At 41.2% G+C, this 16,080-nt stretch overlaps 2 protein-coding genes across 2 annotated transcripts in view; both read right to left on the bottom strand.

Annotated features, from left to right (window-relative positions):
- The window catches only part of JADE3 (jade family PHD finger 3), a 105,832-nt gene that overhangs the window by 87,858 nt on the left and 1,894 nt on the right, over positions 1 to 16,080 (bottom strand). The window lies entirely within an intron of this gene.
- The window catches only part of RP2 (RP2 activator of ARL3 GTPase), a 29,058-nt gene continuing 23,208 nt past the window's right edge, over positions 10,231 to 16,080 (bottom strand). Inside the window, exon 5 of the mRNA XM_037899003.2 lies at positions 10,231 to 12,700. Coding sequence (XP_037754931.1) covers positions 12,617 to 12,700 — 84 coding nt within the window. The 3' untranslated portion in view covers positions 10,231 to 12,616. The remainder of the gene's footprint in view (positions 12,701 to 16,080) is intronic.

Below are 16,080 nucleotides of genomic sequence, written 5' to 3'. Positions count from 1 at the left end.
GGCGGCGGCGGGGGAGGCCGCACACAGGAACCCTATTGTACCAGGGCCGCCGCGGCGCCAGGCCCCGCCCCTTCCCGGCCCGGCCGGCGCGTCCCGCCGCCGCCGCCGCCGCTGCGCAGAGCGGCCTCCCCCGCCTCCCTCCGCGGCGCGCCCGGGCCCCCTCGCCGCCCCTTGGCCCCGCCGCGCTCCGGCCCGTGGGGGGGGAATCGGGTCCTAAAAGCCACCCGGGGGACGGGGGGCGCCCCCTCAGCGCCTCCCCCCTCGGCTGCTGGGCTGTGCCACAAGGGCGGAGGCTGCTCGGCTCCATCCCCCGCCCCAGCCCCAGCGAGAGCGCACAAGGGCCGCCCTTGAGCAAGGGAGCAGGTGGCCGAAGGGGAAGCCGCAGCGGCGGCGGGGGCTGGCTCAGGCCCGGCGGACACACACCGCCCAGCCCGGCGAGAGGCGCGAGTCGAGCTGGGGCCTGCCAGCCTCGGGCCTGCAGAAAGCTGCTGCTGGGCTGCTTTTAACCGTCCTTGGGCACCTGGGCCCTGCTCCGGCACCCACTGAAGCGCATAACATCCCCCTGAACTTCATGGGGTTACTCTCATGTGGAAGCGTTTGTGGGAGCGTTGCTTTGCCACGTCAGAAAGTGCTTTGTTTTTAACTAGTGCCATCTCAGAGCACTTTAATTCTCAGTACTTGGCATGTATGAATAATATTTGCCATCTTTACCAAGTGGTGGCATGCCACTGTGGCTGCCACTGCCCTGTCTGAAAGAAGCATGCCTCAATAGACCTTTGTGCAAAATACAGAATGCCCTCATTGACACCCAAAACCTGAACAAAACAGAAAACAAACCTAATTCGAATAAAACTAACCAAAACAAATGAGAATTACATCATGCCCTGAACTTTGGCAGACCATCAAACTACCACACTGGCACATTTTATCTTAAAAAAAAAAAGGGGGGGGGGGGATCTCAATCTGATTTCACCTACCTCAATGGATGTAAGGTAAGGGGTGCTTTTCATAAGTGGGCCCCTGAAACTTCAGAACTTTAAGAATAAGAGTCAGCACTCTGAATTGCACCCAGAAATTAATAGGAAACAAGTTCAGAGAGTTGGTCTGATTTTAAGTACACATTATTAGTTACATTTCCATGTGATAAATTCCAGCTTAGAATAAGACACAATATCTGTCTCAAAGAATTTACACTCTAAGGTGCTGATCTTGCAGATAGATATGGGAATAACTTTATGCAAATGGACAAATGGGGCTACTTGTACGGTTACTGATAAAAGTGCAAGATTAGGGCCTAAATTTACAATCTCCAGCCCACCATACTTTCAAAATAGACAGCTGCATGCTGCACCTGTATCAAAGTATAGATTGGTCTTTTAAGTGACAAAAAAGCAATGGATAGCCACATGTAAAGCCTGGCCAGTGACCAGCTTTAGGTTTTACCTATTTTGACCTACTTCAAATTAAAAGCCCTCATCCATTGCTCTGAGAAACAGTACAGTAAAATATACAATTGAAACAAAGGATGGTAAAAATTGCTATGGGTCACCACTGTTAACTGAGAATCAAAGAGCAGTGATGGCTCCAGTAGGCCATCAGATAGCAAATGTTTTGGGCAAAAGACCAACAAAATACCTTCAATAATAAGTGCAGAGTCCACCCTGGATAATTCCTTATGCCAAGTATCAGTTATGTCATAGGTGTGTTTTATTTGCCTCCAAACCTATCTATCTTAGGTACTTATGTAGCTTCCATCACCCATAGTGTGTGAGTACTTCACAGTCCCTAATGGATATATCCTCACACCATCCTGTGAGGTAGGGATGGGAGGCTAAGTTCACGCAAGGTCATGCAGGAAGTCTGTAGCAGAGCAGGGAACTGAATCTCAGTCTCCCATGTGCTAGGCTAGAACACTAAATGCTAGCAGTGGTTCTCAAACTTTAGCAACCCCAGGACCCCCATTTTGATTTAAAATTTTTTACGGATCCCCAAGTAACCCCAGTCAGCCCCAGGCCCTGCCCCCACTCCACCTGTTCCTAGGAAATGCAACAAGATAAACAAATGTAAAGCAGATATTGTGCTGTTCTTTTCAGAGATGTCAAAGCAGTTTCCAAGTTTTAGGCTGAAAGGATGAACTATAGATGCTCCAAACATCTAGAGAACATGAGGAATTTGCAGACCCAGATGTTAACATGCCAATAAAATATAGCACAAACACTGAAAATCATCCCTAGGGAAGAACACTCTGGAAACAGAAAAGAGATGGGCAGGATAAAATGTATATAGGTATACCATACTAGGGCTGAAATGAGTAATTATTCAGCTGTATAGATTAGGCTCCACACAGTATATTAAACCAATAACAAGGTAACGTTAAAATAATATTTAACATCTGAGAAATAAGGTCATTCAGAGTTTAGCATGAATGGAACTGGGGAAAGGATGTATAATTTGGAAGCCTGAAAGTATTTCAGTGAACAATTTTGGGAAGCAGGGGGACATTTTCTACCAACTCTACAGTCTGTGTGCAAAGGTGTCACAGGTGATCAGGCACCTGTGAGGTACAAATGTCACAGGATCAGTCACCTGAACTGAGAACAGAAATTCACAAATATTATGTCAAAGCTCAATATACCCCCTTACTTCAAGAGCATTAATTCCAATTCTGAACACTGCCAAAATTCTTCATTCACTGGTAAGAGTTTATGCAGTTGGTGGAACCTTAACACAAACTCAGTAATTATTAGTGCATGATTTTCTGGCATACTGGGAGGACACATCAAGTAGGGTCCTGCAGGGATACCTCCAGAGTTTGGCACTATTCAGTATTTTCATTAATGACTTGGACAATGCAGAGGAGAGTGTGCTTATAACATTTGCTGATGTCATCAAGCTGGGAATGGTTGCAAGCACTTTGGAGGACAGGATTAGAATTCAATGTGATCTTAATAAATTGGAGAATTGGTGTAAAATCAACAAGATGCAATTCAATAAAGACAAGTACAAAGTACTACACTTAGGGAAAAATCAAATGCACAGCTAAAAATCTGGAATAACTGACTGGGCAGTAGGATTGCAGAAAATAATCTGGGGGTTATAGTGAATCACAAATGGAATATGAGTCAACCGTATGATGCTATTGCAAAAAAGGGAAGTGTCATTCTGAGGTATATTAACAGAAGTCTCATATGTAAGAAACGGGAGGTAACTGTTATGCTCTATGTGGCACTGGTGAAGCCTCAGATGGAGTACTATATCCAGCTTTGGGCACCACACTGAAAGATGTGGACAAATTAGAGATGAGCAACAAAAAGAATTTTAAAAAATCTGACCTATGAGGAAAGGTTAAAAAAAACTTGCAAAAAGACAACTGAGGAGAGCCTTCAAATACATAAAATATGTTATAAAGAAGATGATGATCGATTGTTCTCCACATCCACCAAGGAAGAAGAGGACACCAAGGACAAGAAGTAATTGTCTTAGTTTGTGGCAAGGGAGATTTAGGTTAGATATTAGGAAAAATCTTTAAGGATCCTTAAGCACTGACACAGGTTACTTAGGGAGGCTGTGAACTCCCCATCACTGTAGAACAGGTTAGACAAACACCTGACAGGGATGTCTAAGTATACTTATTCCTGCCTCAGTGCAGGGGAATGGACGAGATGACCTCTTGAGGTCCCTTCCAGCCCTATATTTCTATGAAATACAGACTCAAGCCCAGTCTTAAACACCCCTTGCACAGAATTCCCACTTATTTCAATGGTACTTGTGTATATTGCTTTGCATCAAATTTGACACTCCTTCTGGAAGAAGTTAAATATCTCTCAGTCTTTTATCAAATTGTCTCTTGACTTCTACATCATTATGGTAGTAGAAATCAGATGAGATACTTTTTACAATTTCTTAGCAATAAAACTCTTCGGTCAGCACACAGCAAGTCCCCACTCCGGAATTTACTACCTTTGGTGGACTATCAGAACTTGTGCTCATAGAGCTCCAGGATACAATGCAAAGTCTGATTAGCACTTTTTTTGTTTATCTTTTTGTTAATCCCCCAAGATGAATGTTTAGTCATATTGGACACAGACAAAATGTGTAATTTAAGGTGTGCACTGGGTTTCCTGTTGCTGCTGACCTCCTAAATTTCACAGTAATTCTTGTAGACTTGGAAAGCCTGCTCAATAATTAGGAGGAGCAAGAATGGCACAGTAGTTTAGGGATAAAGGGAAAAGTTAATGGGGAAAACTGCCTGGTAGCAAAGTATCATTGGAGCTTAAGAACTTTTAAAATATGCATCTGAAACATGCACACTCTATGAAATATGCATCTGTGGCATTCTGGTGTTTCTTAAAAAATTCACACCAATCTCACCTGCAAGCTTTATAAAATCCCTTCAGCAACCCATACTAAAAGTTGGACCTTCCCCAGTTTAAAGACTTAAGGGTGTGACTACCATTACAGTGAAGATGCATGCATGAAAAAGAAAGCTACATTAATGAAACCTAAGTACTTACAAACATGGAAACATTTAAGACAAGTAAAATACATATCCAAATATTCAGAGCTAATAGTCTTAAATATCTCAAAGAATAATTTTGTTCCTGTTTATTAGCAAGGACTACTAAAACATTATTTGCATTATAAGTAGTGAAGCATGAGGATGCCGTTCAGCATGGGCAGTGGGTATCGTAGGCACGGGAAGGCTCTGCCTTCCCAAACAGCCTGACATCCCCCCACCCATACTCCACCCTCAGACTCCATCCTGCCTTTGTGCCACAGGCTGGGGCAGGCAGGCTGGGGGCCGGGGTGCACCCCCGGGGCCGTGCTATGCCACCCATCCTCCTAGCACTGGGACTGCACTGCCTGCCCAGTGCTGGGACTGGGGGTGCTCCAGCAGAGCCACCACTGGCGGTAAGAAGGAACTGAGGAGGGGCGGGGTCGGCAGGGGCATATATTCAGCGCCATTAAGATGCCACTCCAGGGGGCTCCACAGCCAACCTGACGGGAGCTACTCAGGGAAAACTTTCCGACCACTGTGCACATGGCGCACACACACCCTAATTGGAATCAATATGAGCAATCACTCAAAGAAGAATATTGAATATTTGCAAATTGAGCCATAATCTCTTCTCTGGTTGGCAGTTTGAAATGTTCTCTTTGTATGGCCTTGCTGAGGTCTCTGGGATCTAAGCATATGCCTAGCTGGCTATTACTTTTCTCCATAATGACTAGGGAGCTCATCCATTCTGTTGGCTCCTCAATTTTTTGTGCTACTTGCATTGCTTCCATCCTTGCAAGCTCAGCCTTGAGTTTACCACAGAGTGCAAATGGCACCTTTCTACATAGATGGATAACTGGAAGGACCTGTATGTTTATCCGGATTGTATGTTCACCCTGCGAGCAACCCAACCCTTCCCTTGAAACAGGTCAGGATATTCCCAAAAGAATGCCTCATAGCCATGTTCAATATGATCTTGTAGTGAGAGCACCCATTTTACCAGATTGAGTTTCTCACATGCAGTCAGGCCTAAAATTGGGGTGTCACTTCCTTTGGCACTACAATGAAAGGTAGCCTGTATATTGTGTTTTTATGGTTGATGCTAGCAACACACCTGCCCTTCACTGGTATATTTGTTCCAGAATAACCAGCTACTTTTATTTTTGTTGCTCCCAGTTTGGGTCTTATTTATAGTCTCTAAATCTTGTTCAGACAGAATATTAAGCCGAGCTCCTGAGTCTAGTTTCAGAAGAATAATTGTTCCATTCACTGTCATAGGCAGTATCCAGTCCTTCTCATCAGGCTAAATCCCAGTACATCTATGAAAAACTTCTCAACCAGATGGTCTTTAACTGAATACACTTGACTTCTCTGCACTTGGGATCCACAGCATTTTGCAAAATGATTATTTTCCCCACATTTTTGACAGAGTTTCCCTCAAGGCAACATACTATTTGGAGCCATGCTGTGATCCACACCTTCCACATGACCATCTGTGCCCAATCGTTCCCCTAGCAGTGGTTTTCATAGCAAGTGGTTCCACTCTTTGATTTGACCTATTCTGGCTATATTCTTTTGTACTTAGTACATGGATAACCCCTTCTGGTGAATTCAGTTCTTTGGCTTGGGCCTTCACAATTTTTGCTGCCCTACATATTTGGAGAACTTTTTCTAAAGTGAAGTGTTCATGGAGCAGTCTCTCTCTCAACACATCATCTTTAACACTCCAAATGATTCTGTCTCTGACCAGAGACTCTGTCAGCCCACCAAAGTCACAGGTTTTACTGAGTGTCCTTAATTCTGTGACATATTGCTCTATGGTGTCATCAGTTTTTTGGAAGTATGTAAAAATGTATCTTATGTTTTATTCCTTTTTGGCATGCAATGTTCCTCAAATTTAGTCAGTATTTTACTTAACTTCATGCTTTCACCTTCTTCAAACTTAAAGTTGTTATAAATATCCTATGCTTCCTCCCAAACAACATGAAAAAAGATAGATGATTTCACGCTACCATTTTTCTCCTTTGCCCCTATGGCTGCTAAATACAATTCAAATCTGTCTGAATTTTTTCCAGTTCTCTGCAACATTGCCTGACAATTGCAGACTGGATGGATGTTGCAACACATCTATATTTGGCTTTTCCTCCCTTTTTAAGCTAGTCAAGCTACTATATTGCTTGCCAAATACATGTGGAAGCCTCTGTGCCTTGCGCTCCACGTGCTTCTCTGGTGCCTCTGTTTGTTGCAGTTGCAAACACTGGAGTTCAAAATGACTGGAGTTTCCTTCTCATTCAGCATTTCTAACACCATGTAACAATCTTGGGGTTCATTAAATAACAAGCCAGTGAACGAGAAAGGAATAAAACTTTAATAAAACAAACTGGAGACTGCACACAGCCATGTGGTGTTCCCAGTCCCTATCTCCAGCGCTCATCTCCAAATTCCTGTGTTCATAATACTGTCCCTTATGAGGGAGCATCTCTAAATTACAATCTTCTACAAATCTCTCTCTGCATGTATGTTTACACATAAGGAGAGTTTGGATGCTGCTTTTCAAGAGCTACACCTAGCCTTGAAGTCTCATTTATTAAACTAACATGACATTTGTTTACTAAAAGAACTAGCTCTTAACAGTTTGTACTATTACAGTTAACTGATAGTTTGAGATTAATAAAATACTTACACCAGGAAAATAATTTGTTTCTTACACATGTCCAAAGATCAATACACACAATTTATTAATGCATTGTGTTTTTGCAGTTTGTTTTTTTTGTTTTTTTTTTTAAAGTAGGAACAAGCTTGATTTTGCAGGGCCTGCACATGTAACCCCAGCACCTGGTCTTTGTTTAATTGACTAGGAAACAAACAGTAAATAGCTCCTATTTGCACATTAGTCATGCCATAATGTTTCTGAAAATAATCTAATGGAATAATCATTCAACTACTGAGAGGCAGAACATTTCTGTAAAAGTTTTGCATGGCTCCAATGCTTTGAGAAGGGAGAAATTATATTACATGACTAGTGCAATAATCCTTCCAAAATACACTCCCATCAGCTTTAGCAATAATAGAAATCAAGTATAAAAAAGGCCAGCTCAATTGTTAAATATTACTGATATAATCTAGATAGCCTTGCAGAAAGCTTATCTGAATTTCTAAAGCTATGTTCCTTTTGTTTTACTTTTAGCCCACCCATGGGTAGATTTCCCCATTTTTGTAAAGGTGCATGATTGTTTCACTGACTTTTCCTATCTATTTAAGATTTTTATACCCTTGCTAACATTATCACATTTCTGTGTCCCCCAGGGGGCTGTACTGAGACCAGTACTGTTCAACATATTCATAAATGATCTGGAAAAAGGGGTAAACAATGAGCTGGCAAAATTGGCAGATTATACAAAACTACTCAAGATACTTAAGTCACAGACTGTGAAGAATTACAAAGGCATCTCACAACACTGGATGGTTGGGCAGCAAAATGGCAGATTAAATTGAATGTTGATAAATGCATAGTAATGCACATTGGAAAACAATTCCAACTATACATATAAAATGATAGGGTCTAAATTAGCTGTGATCACTCAAGAAACAGATCTTGGAGTCACTGTGGATAGTTCTCTGAAAACATCTGCTCAATGTGCAGCAGCAGTCAAAAAAGCTAACAGAATGGTAGGAATCAGGAAAGGGATAGATGAGAGAGAAAATATCATGTTGTCTATATAAATCCAGGGTATGCCCACATCTTGAATATTGCATGCAGATCTGGTCACCCCATCTCAAAAGAGATATACTGGAACTGAAAGAGGTATGTGTGACGAAGTGGGAATGTTCTTAATGTTTCCTCTGAATCCTGTAGGAGTGCCTCAGTTTCCCCTATGCATTTCTTAAGTCTCTAGGTGGTGGGATAAGGGGGTGTAATTGTTGCAAAGGGCCAGGGTACATAAATGGCTGACACTGGCTCCTGGCACCTGATGGCCTGGGCCCTTCCCCCCCCGCAAGGTGATAGCTAAAGGGTTGGAGAACAAAGGAATCAAGTGACCTCCTGGCCTGGGAAAGGGACAAAGCCCAGAGGAGGAAGGGCTGGAGGGTGAGTCAGTTTGGGCTGGCTGGGGACGAGGAGTGAAGTGCAGGCGTGGTTGTCTGGCTCACTGTCCCCCAAAAATGGACCTGGCTGTGGGGTCCTGTTCTCTGTACCTACAAGCTCTGTTTTAGACAGTGTTCCTGTCATCTAATAAACCTCTGTTTTACTGGCTGGCTCAGAGTCATGTCTGACTGTGAAGCTGGGGTGCAGGACCCTCTGGCTTCCCCAGGACCACCTGGGCAGACTCGCTGTGGGAAGTGCACAGAGGGGCAGAGGATGCTAAATGCTCAGAGGTCAGACCCAGGAAGGCGGAAGCTGTGTGAGCTTTTTGCCCTGAAGACAGTCTGCTCACAGAGAGGAGACTTCACCAGAGTCCTGACTGGCTCTGTAGGGAGCAGTTCCAGAGCATTGCCTGGAGACTCTGACAGTACAGAAAAGGGAAGGAAAAAAAAAATGATTAAGAGTATAGAACAGTTTCTGTATGGAAGCGAGATTAATAAGATTGGGACTTCTGAGCTTGGAAAAGAGACAACTGAGGGGGGGAATATAATAGAGGTCTATAAAATCATGACTGGTATGGAGAAAGTAAATAAGGAAGTGTTATTTACTCCTTCTCAACACAAGAACTAGGGGTCACCAAATGAAATTAATAGGCTGCAGGTTTAAAAAACAAACAAAAGGAAGTATTTCTTCACACAACAGTGTCAACCTGTGGAACTCTTTGCCAGAGGATGTTGTGAAGGCCAAGACTATAAAAGGGTTAAAAAAAACAACCAAAAAAACGCACACACCCCCCTCTCTACACTCATGGAAGATAGCCATTGATAGACCTATTAGCCAGGATGGGCAGGGATGCAAAACCTGAAGTGTTCTGAGCGTCTTTTTGCCAGAAGTTGAGAATAGGGCGATGGGGGATGGATCACTTGATAATTGCCTGTTCTATTCATTCTCTCTGAAGCACCTGGCATTGGCCACTATTGGAAGATAGGATACTGCGCTAGATGAACCACTGGTCTGACCCAGTATGGCCATTCTCATGTTCTTTCCCCAGCCTAGCTACTGTTCCTCAGTAGCAACTCATTTCTATATTTACTACATAAATGGTTGTATAAACAAAAAATTCATCTTTTGAGATGAGCTGACAAAAACCTCAGTGCTTTCTCCACTAAGTAGTAAGTAATTTGACAGTTTAAAAGTTCTTCCCTTTAACTATTATATCAGTTAACATTTTTGAAATACAGTTTTAGCTATACCACTGTAGAAAGTATTTTAAATTCTTATGAAATGAAAATAACTTTGTTTTGAACAATGTTTATTATAAGTCACATTTCACAACTACTAGAGAAATTACATACAAAAAACTACCAAACATATACAAAAGCTGCATGAAGCACATTCTGTTACACTATACATATAACTGAGGTGAGCTTACTTCATTAGGAATAGAAGTGTTCCTAATATTTGTTAGCAGTAAAGTTTATTAAATAAAGTTCAAAGATTCAGAAATATGCTGTTATCAAGCAGTTATTTAAATATTACGAAAGAAAAAAGTGTGCTATCAAAAAACCCTTTAATTGCATTTGACAGTTTAGTTAGTTACCCACCACACGTAAAAACACAGCATTTTCCTTAAGTTGCGGGAAATTTCCCCCAATATTTCAAACCTAAATTTGTTTGTCATATGAAAGTTAATGCAGAAATAGTTACTCATTCCTGTAGAGACAATTAAAAACAGAACTTCAGTCTGATTAACAAGCAGAAAGTGTTAACGGTCAGAGGAAAAAAAGAACTAAATCCTCATTTACATATAGCACATGGTTTAATTTACTGATCACAAAGGGTTTAAGAATAGGATGACCAATTATATTTCGACTGTTTATTACATGAAAACAGCTTTGCAATATATAGCATGCAGGATTCTAAAGTGAGTGTCAGGACAGACATAGATCTGTTGCGTGTTCAGTTCATTTCCACTCAGTTTACTGAAACAAATTTTACCCTCCGCCCAAATTTCATCATGGCAGATGCATTATACTGGAATAAGAATTTGAATGACGACTTCCAAACAGAAAAACATACTAATTTCTACTACCAGCTAGTACTTAATGGCAGAATAATCTTGTTTTGACCTGTCAAATCAAAACAGAACCTTACCATGTCCATGACAGATTTTTGAGCATCAGCACAGTTTGCAAGTTAGTCAGCTCAAAAGATGCTCCTTCTCTAGAGATAGAATAACAGTTTCCTTTCAATTTGTGCACCTTCCTTATATTAAAAAAAGTGGAGTTAAGAGCATGCGTTTATCTAGTGACAGCAAAGTGGCAGACTTCAGAACCTACATATACTCTTAATTACATTATGGGCCTTGCAAAGGCTGGGAATACTGCAGACAGACATACCCCTTTCTTTCCTTCACCAATCCCAAAGGAAAAGCATTTCAACCAGCCTCCTATGGCATTCTGAAGCCACAGCACTGACTGACTATCACAGTCATTTCCTGCTCTATTTGCAAGACCTTTTCTTTGGATGGCTGGAGGATAAACTACCAGACTATATAAAGTCAATGAGATTTTGTTTAGGAAATCACAACATAGCATTTTACATTCAATGGTACTGGGAAGCTTGTGTTTACACCAGCAAGTCACATCTAATCTGAAGAGTTGTGGGTTTTCACCTCGTATGGTATGAAGGCAGTCAGTTGAGAAGTCCAGTAAATTTGCGACATAATGCAGATTAAGTTTCTGCTGTCTGAACCGAGGGCCTATGGGACCCTGACTTCAACTCTTGTAAGACCTTGCACAAGCTCAGTCTGCATGCTGAGGATCCAATATTCTCATATGTATGCATTAAGATTCACTACATTGTAGTGAATGTTCTTATGCTGGAATGATGTACCTAGTACATGCCACCAGGAATTCTATATAGCTCATTACTGAAAAATAACTACAAATCAGACAGCTATTGTTAAAAAAAAAGTTACATTCCTTTCCTCTCAAATTAATGCTTTCTTGGTCTGTTTCTAGAAGTAACTGACTAATGTTAGTTTTACAATTAGTCATTATCTGCAGCCGTTGGAGACCTTGTGTCCATATCCTTCATCATGATGGAGGAGCACACTCAGATGCATGCATCCAAACACTGCTTTAAAACCATCTCCCAATTCTAGACTGTGGTGTGGTCCCAGTGTAACTAAACTATGGCGGTTGTCAAAGACCCATTATGGCAGCTGGGCTGTAAGGAAGCCTCAGGCTTATCCTCTGCACTAGCCCAAAAGAGGGATGAGACAGGAGCCACTATAACACTGGAGACACTCCTAAATGGGGGGCTGGGAGGGTGGAAAAGAGGGTACAAAGCATCTGCAGCATAGCTCCCAGACTTTATACTATTTGTAATGTAATTAAAATTAATGTTAGTATAGTACATTAATATTTAAGACCATCTGGTATAGAACACTTGGTGCATTTAGTTTTTTTATGAACACAGACTGAAGCAGAGTAAAGTCAACTGTGAAAGCATGCCATTTAAAAGAGGAAACAATTTAAGAAACTTTAGATCAGTTAGCAATGACATGTCTCCTGATTAAGATAATTTTGCATATGGGAAAATTCTGTGAATTCTACAGGTTACCTTCTCTAACGTACCATTGACACATACCAGCAGCAGTGTTTCAGTTAAGAAATTACTTTTTTTAGAACTACATAAAATGTGGTCTAGCATTGTACCTACTTTCTAAAAATCCTACAAATTAAAAGATTTGAGGAATATTCACATCAGAATATAATTAAAATTTCACTATAATCATGAATTACTAGAAAGTTTAAGTGGTACTAAGTATCAGGTGTACATGTGAAGCTACACTGTTCATTGTAATTCACGTGATGCAGTATTAAATTTACCAATTCCTTTTATAAAAAAACATATGCAATACAAAGATCAGAAAAAAAAACCTTGCTACTAATGCAGCATTACACAGTCAAACCAAAGCTATATCCAAGTGGTGAGCCAGGCCATGCATAAGAAAATCTTCAAGTCACACTTCACATTCCCATCTGCATGTCAGCAAAGTTGTAGAAGCTGTCTACATCTCGAGAGGCCGATACTTTGTTCTCCGATACAAAAATCTATATATTTTAAACAAGGAAGTATGTCACTGATATAGATATACAAATGCAAGTCATCTCTGCTCATTCAAGATCCTTACATTACAGAAATGTTGGTATTTCTAGAGATTTATTCATATAACAGATGCAGAATTCATCTTTGAAAGGAAATCAAAATAGTTTCAGGACTCAGTATATGGAACAAAAATTCATTTGTAGAGCAAAACTATCTTTCCCTCATAGAAAATAGCTCCTGTTTAAGCAGTCCATCCTAAAACATAGTTTTAAAATTTTAGACTAGACTATTTAAAGTCACTTCAACCAACATCCTGTAGGGGGAAGAAAAGCTATTAGGTACCATCAAAAACTCACTTAAGACAGAAGAGCAAGTACTCCACCACTTTCCTCTCCCTCCCAAGCCACACAACTGAGAAACGCATTTCTCTCCTCTTCTCCCACATATACCTCCTTGGGTATATTTTCAAAATTTCAGAAGTACTTCCTCAGCAAAGGTGGCTTCCACTTTTTGCCAACATCAAAATTGTTTAAATATTTAAAGTTTTACAAAAAACTCCACTTGTGCAAAGTAGAGGTCCTTGAATATAGTTGAAAAAAATATTGATTTTAATAAATTAACTAGGCCTGCCTGCATCCATCAGGCATCCAAGATTTATCTAAAACAACGCAGCATAAGTTGTCAGGGAAATGGTTTGGCAGTTTACATCTAGCCAAATGCAAGTTTGTCTCCCAACCCAAAGCTGGATTTTAAAGTCTATTTTATACAACCCAGGAGGAAGTTAAGATGTGACTAAATGATAAAGTACAGTGACTGAGTACCCCAGAGTTCTTCAGTTAACTGAGTTATCCAAGGTATCGGTTAGAGACTGATAGTTCTTGGTGACCATGTAAGCTCAACATCTCAAGATCACCATACCAAAACATAATTGTCCCAGCTAACATCAAGCTCAACTCCAACTCCCAATCTTAGTTTTGAGATGAGATTGGAGAGAAGGGTGTGTGTCCTTGTATTGGGGCAACCACTACACTCCATCTTGATATCAGGATAGACACCTTTCCTGTCAGTGCAAAAGGCCTGTTTTGGATGATCCACTTTCAGAGTCCAGTGAAATGTGGAGCCCTCTGACACCCAACAAGGAATAATATCTAATAGATCTATTAATGCTTTGGTGGGATATCATGATCCATTTTTGGCCATGAATACAATGGCTCTTTAAGACCTCCCCACCACCACCACGCTTGTCCTCACAGGACATCACGGTTTTCAGACAGACTGCAAAAGCTTTGTATCAAGACAAAGGACTGGGGAGCAATATAACCCCCCCATCTGTAAAACGGGCATCTTCAACAGAGATTAAGTGACTGTCCAATGTCACAAAGGAAGCCTATGGTAGAGCCAGTAACTGAACTGAGTGAAGTCCAATACCTTAACAGTTCACACTGGAAGAAGTTACTAATGCACCTGTGTCAGAAATCTCAGTCTCAAGTCAGACCACTTTTACCAGGAGTTTTTGTAAATGTGAACTGTGGCTGTGCAATTAGTGAGTGGCTTCTTCACCCCTACCATAACATCCAGAGTGGTGACCAGAGTTGTTTCAAGTGAAGAATCAAGTTAATCACAGTTGTTTTCACCCAGTGACCAAATTAACATTTTTAACAGCACTCTTCAAATCTAGCAGATAAAATAGCCTGTTTAGAATCCAAGTGTGCTCTCCATGGTATTAGATTGAAACTATCAGGAAAAATTCACCAGTCAGTGGCACATTCTGCATACCCCTGGGCAAGACATGTTAACTGATCCATGCCCCAGCTGGCTGGTGAAGGCCAGAAGTGTGGTGCTAGAACCATTTCTGAAGTGGATTATGAATACCTCCTTGCAAAAACAAGTCTGAAGTTGGTTATTTCCATAATTAAAAAGTTATGTTTCCTACTAAAAGTGACATGAAATATATTTCATAATATGCATTTTAAAAGTTAAATTATGGGAAAACTCCTTCATTATGTAAATGCTTGTTTTATTATGTAAGTGGTCTTTGGACTATGTGCAAACAGAAATATTTCCCAGATAACCCCATGTTCCAGTTACTTATTCAATGCAACAAGCATTTGCACATAGATGAGGGCATGAAGTCTGCCATGGAAAAGTGCTGTGTGTAGAAATCAGCTTTAAGTCAGAAAGCAGGGTGTCATTTCCAATTTAGGACTGGAAGTGATGGCACAGACATGCTACTTGAGGGTAATCCAGAGGTTGTCTTATTTGTACATGTTAAATTAGCTATGTAATCAGAATTTGACCACCACACAGTGTTGGGGAAGGGGACTTTAATACTCTGTCCACAGCCACACCCAACATCATGACAACACACCATTCCATATCATTTTTAGAAGTAGGCAAAGTATAAAAAATTCAGTTTGATAATGGTAACTGAAACAACTTCAGCCTTTGAATAAGGAACTGTAACCGAGAATAAGGAACTGGGAATAGCCAACCAACTTCAACCTCATTTCCTGAGAAAAGCATGCCAGCTTCTCAAAGCAGCAATTTTTAGACCACTGCTCAAGCAACTCTGTGCTAAGAAATTCATAAGGCATCTTCCTCTTTGGGTAAAGTGAATAAAGTTGTAGCAAGGCTACATCAAAATTATCTGGATTTCTCTCATCTGATTGCCCTACGCTGGTTTGGTTTTAGGCCTGCTTATGCTATGGCTGTTTGATCTCATGACCTGTGTTCCCTCTAAGTGTGCAGCCACCCAAGGGTCAATCAAGTGCCATGCATTTGATAAGCAGAGCCACACACATCTGGCAACGTGTGTTCAGGTGCCCCTCCCCCCACTGCTCTGCAGCCGGATTGCTCCTGTCCTCTGCCTTGGAGCCTCTGGCCAGCTGCTCCCAGGTCCCTCCTGCTTGCTGTGCAGAGTGAAGGTGGGGCGTGCTGATGTCAGGGGCTTCCTTCCCCTCCACCCATGTACCCCATCTCTGCAGAGCAGGGATAGTGGGACAGGACTCAGGAGCAGGATGGAGTTGCTGAGGTCTGAATGAGCCTTCTGGTGAGTGCTGCTGTGCTTAAAGAGACAGACACTTGTGTTGTTACTTCTTGGTACTTCCTGCAATGCACATATATTCTCTGTAATTTTTTTCTTTCAAAGTGATGTTATTTTAGTTTTTTGACTCGTCTGTGCATTTCATAATTTTATTTCTCTTATGCTTAAATTTAATTCTTTGAATAGTGAGTTCTAAAATGCCTAACCTGTCCTGGCTGAAGTAATTATCCCTATGGTAACTTTTTTAAAAAAATTATATGTTGTTTTTTTGTTTCTACTGGTGGTTCACATCCACACATTACCTTGATATTGGTGCACATAAAATTCATTCCGCACATGGAT

This window comes from Chelonia mydas, chromosome 1 (genome assembly GCF_015237465.2).
Source record: "Chelonia mydas isolate rCheMyd1 chromosome 1, rCheMyd1.pri.v2, whole genome shotgun sequence".
Lineage (NCBI taxonomy): Eukaryota > Metazoa > Chordata > Testudines > Cheloniidae > Chelonia > Chelonia mydas.
This window is presented reverse-complemented; position numbering and strand designations above follow the sequence as displayed.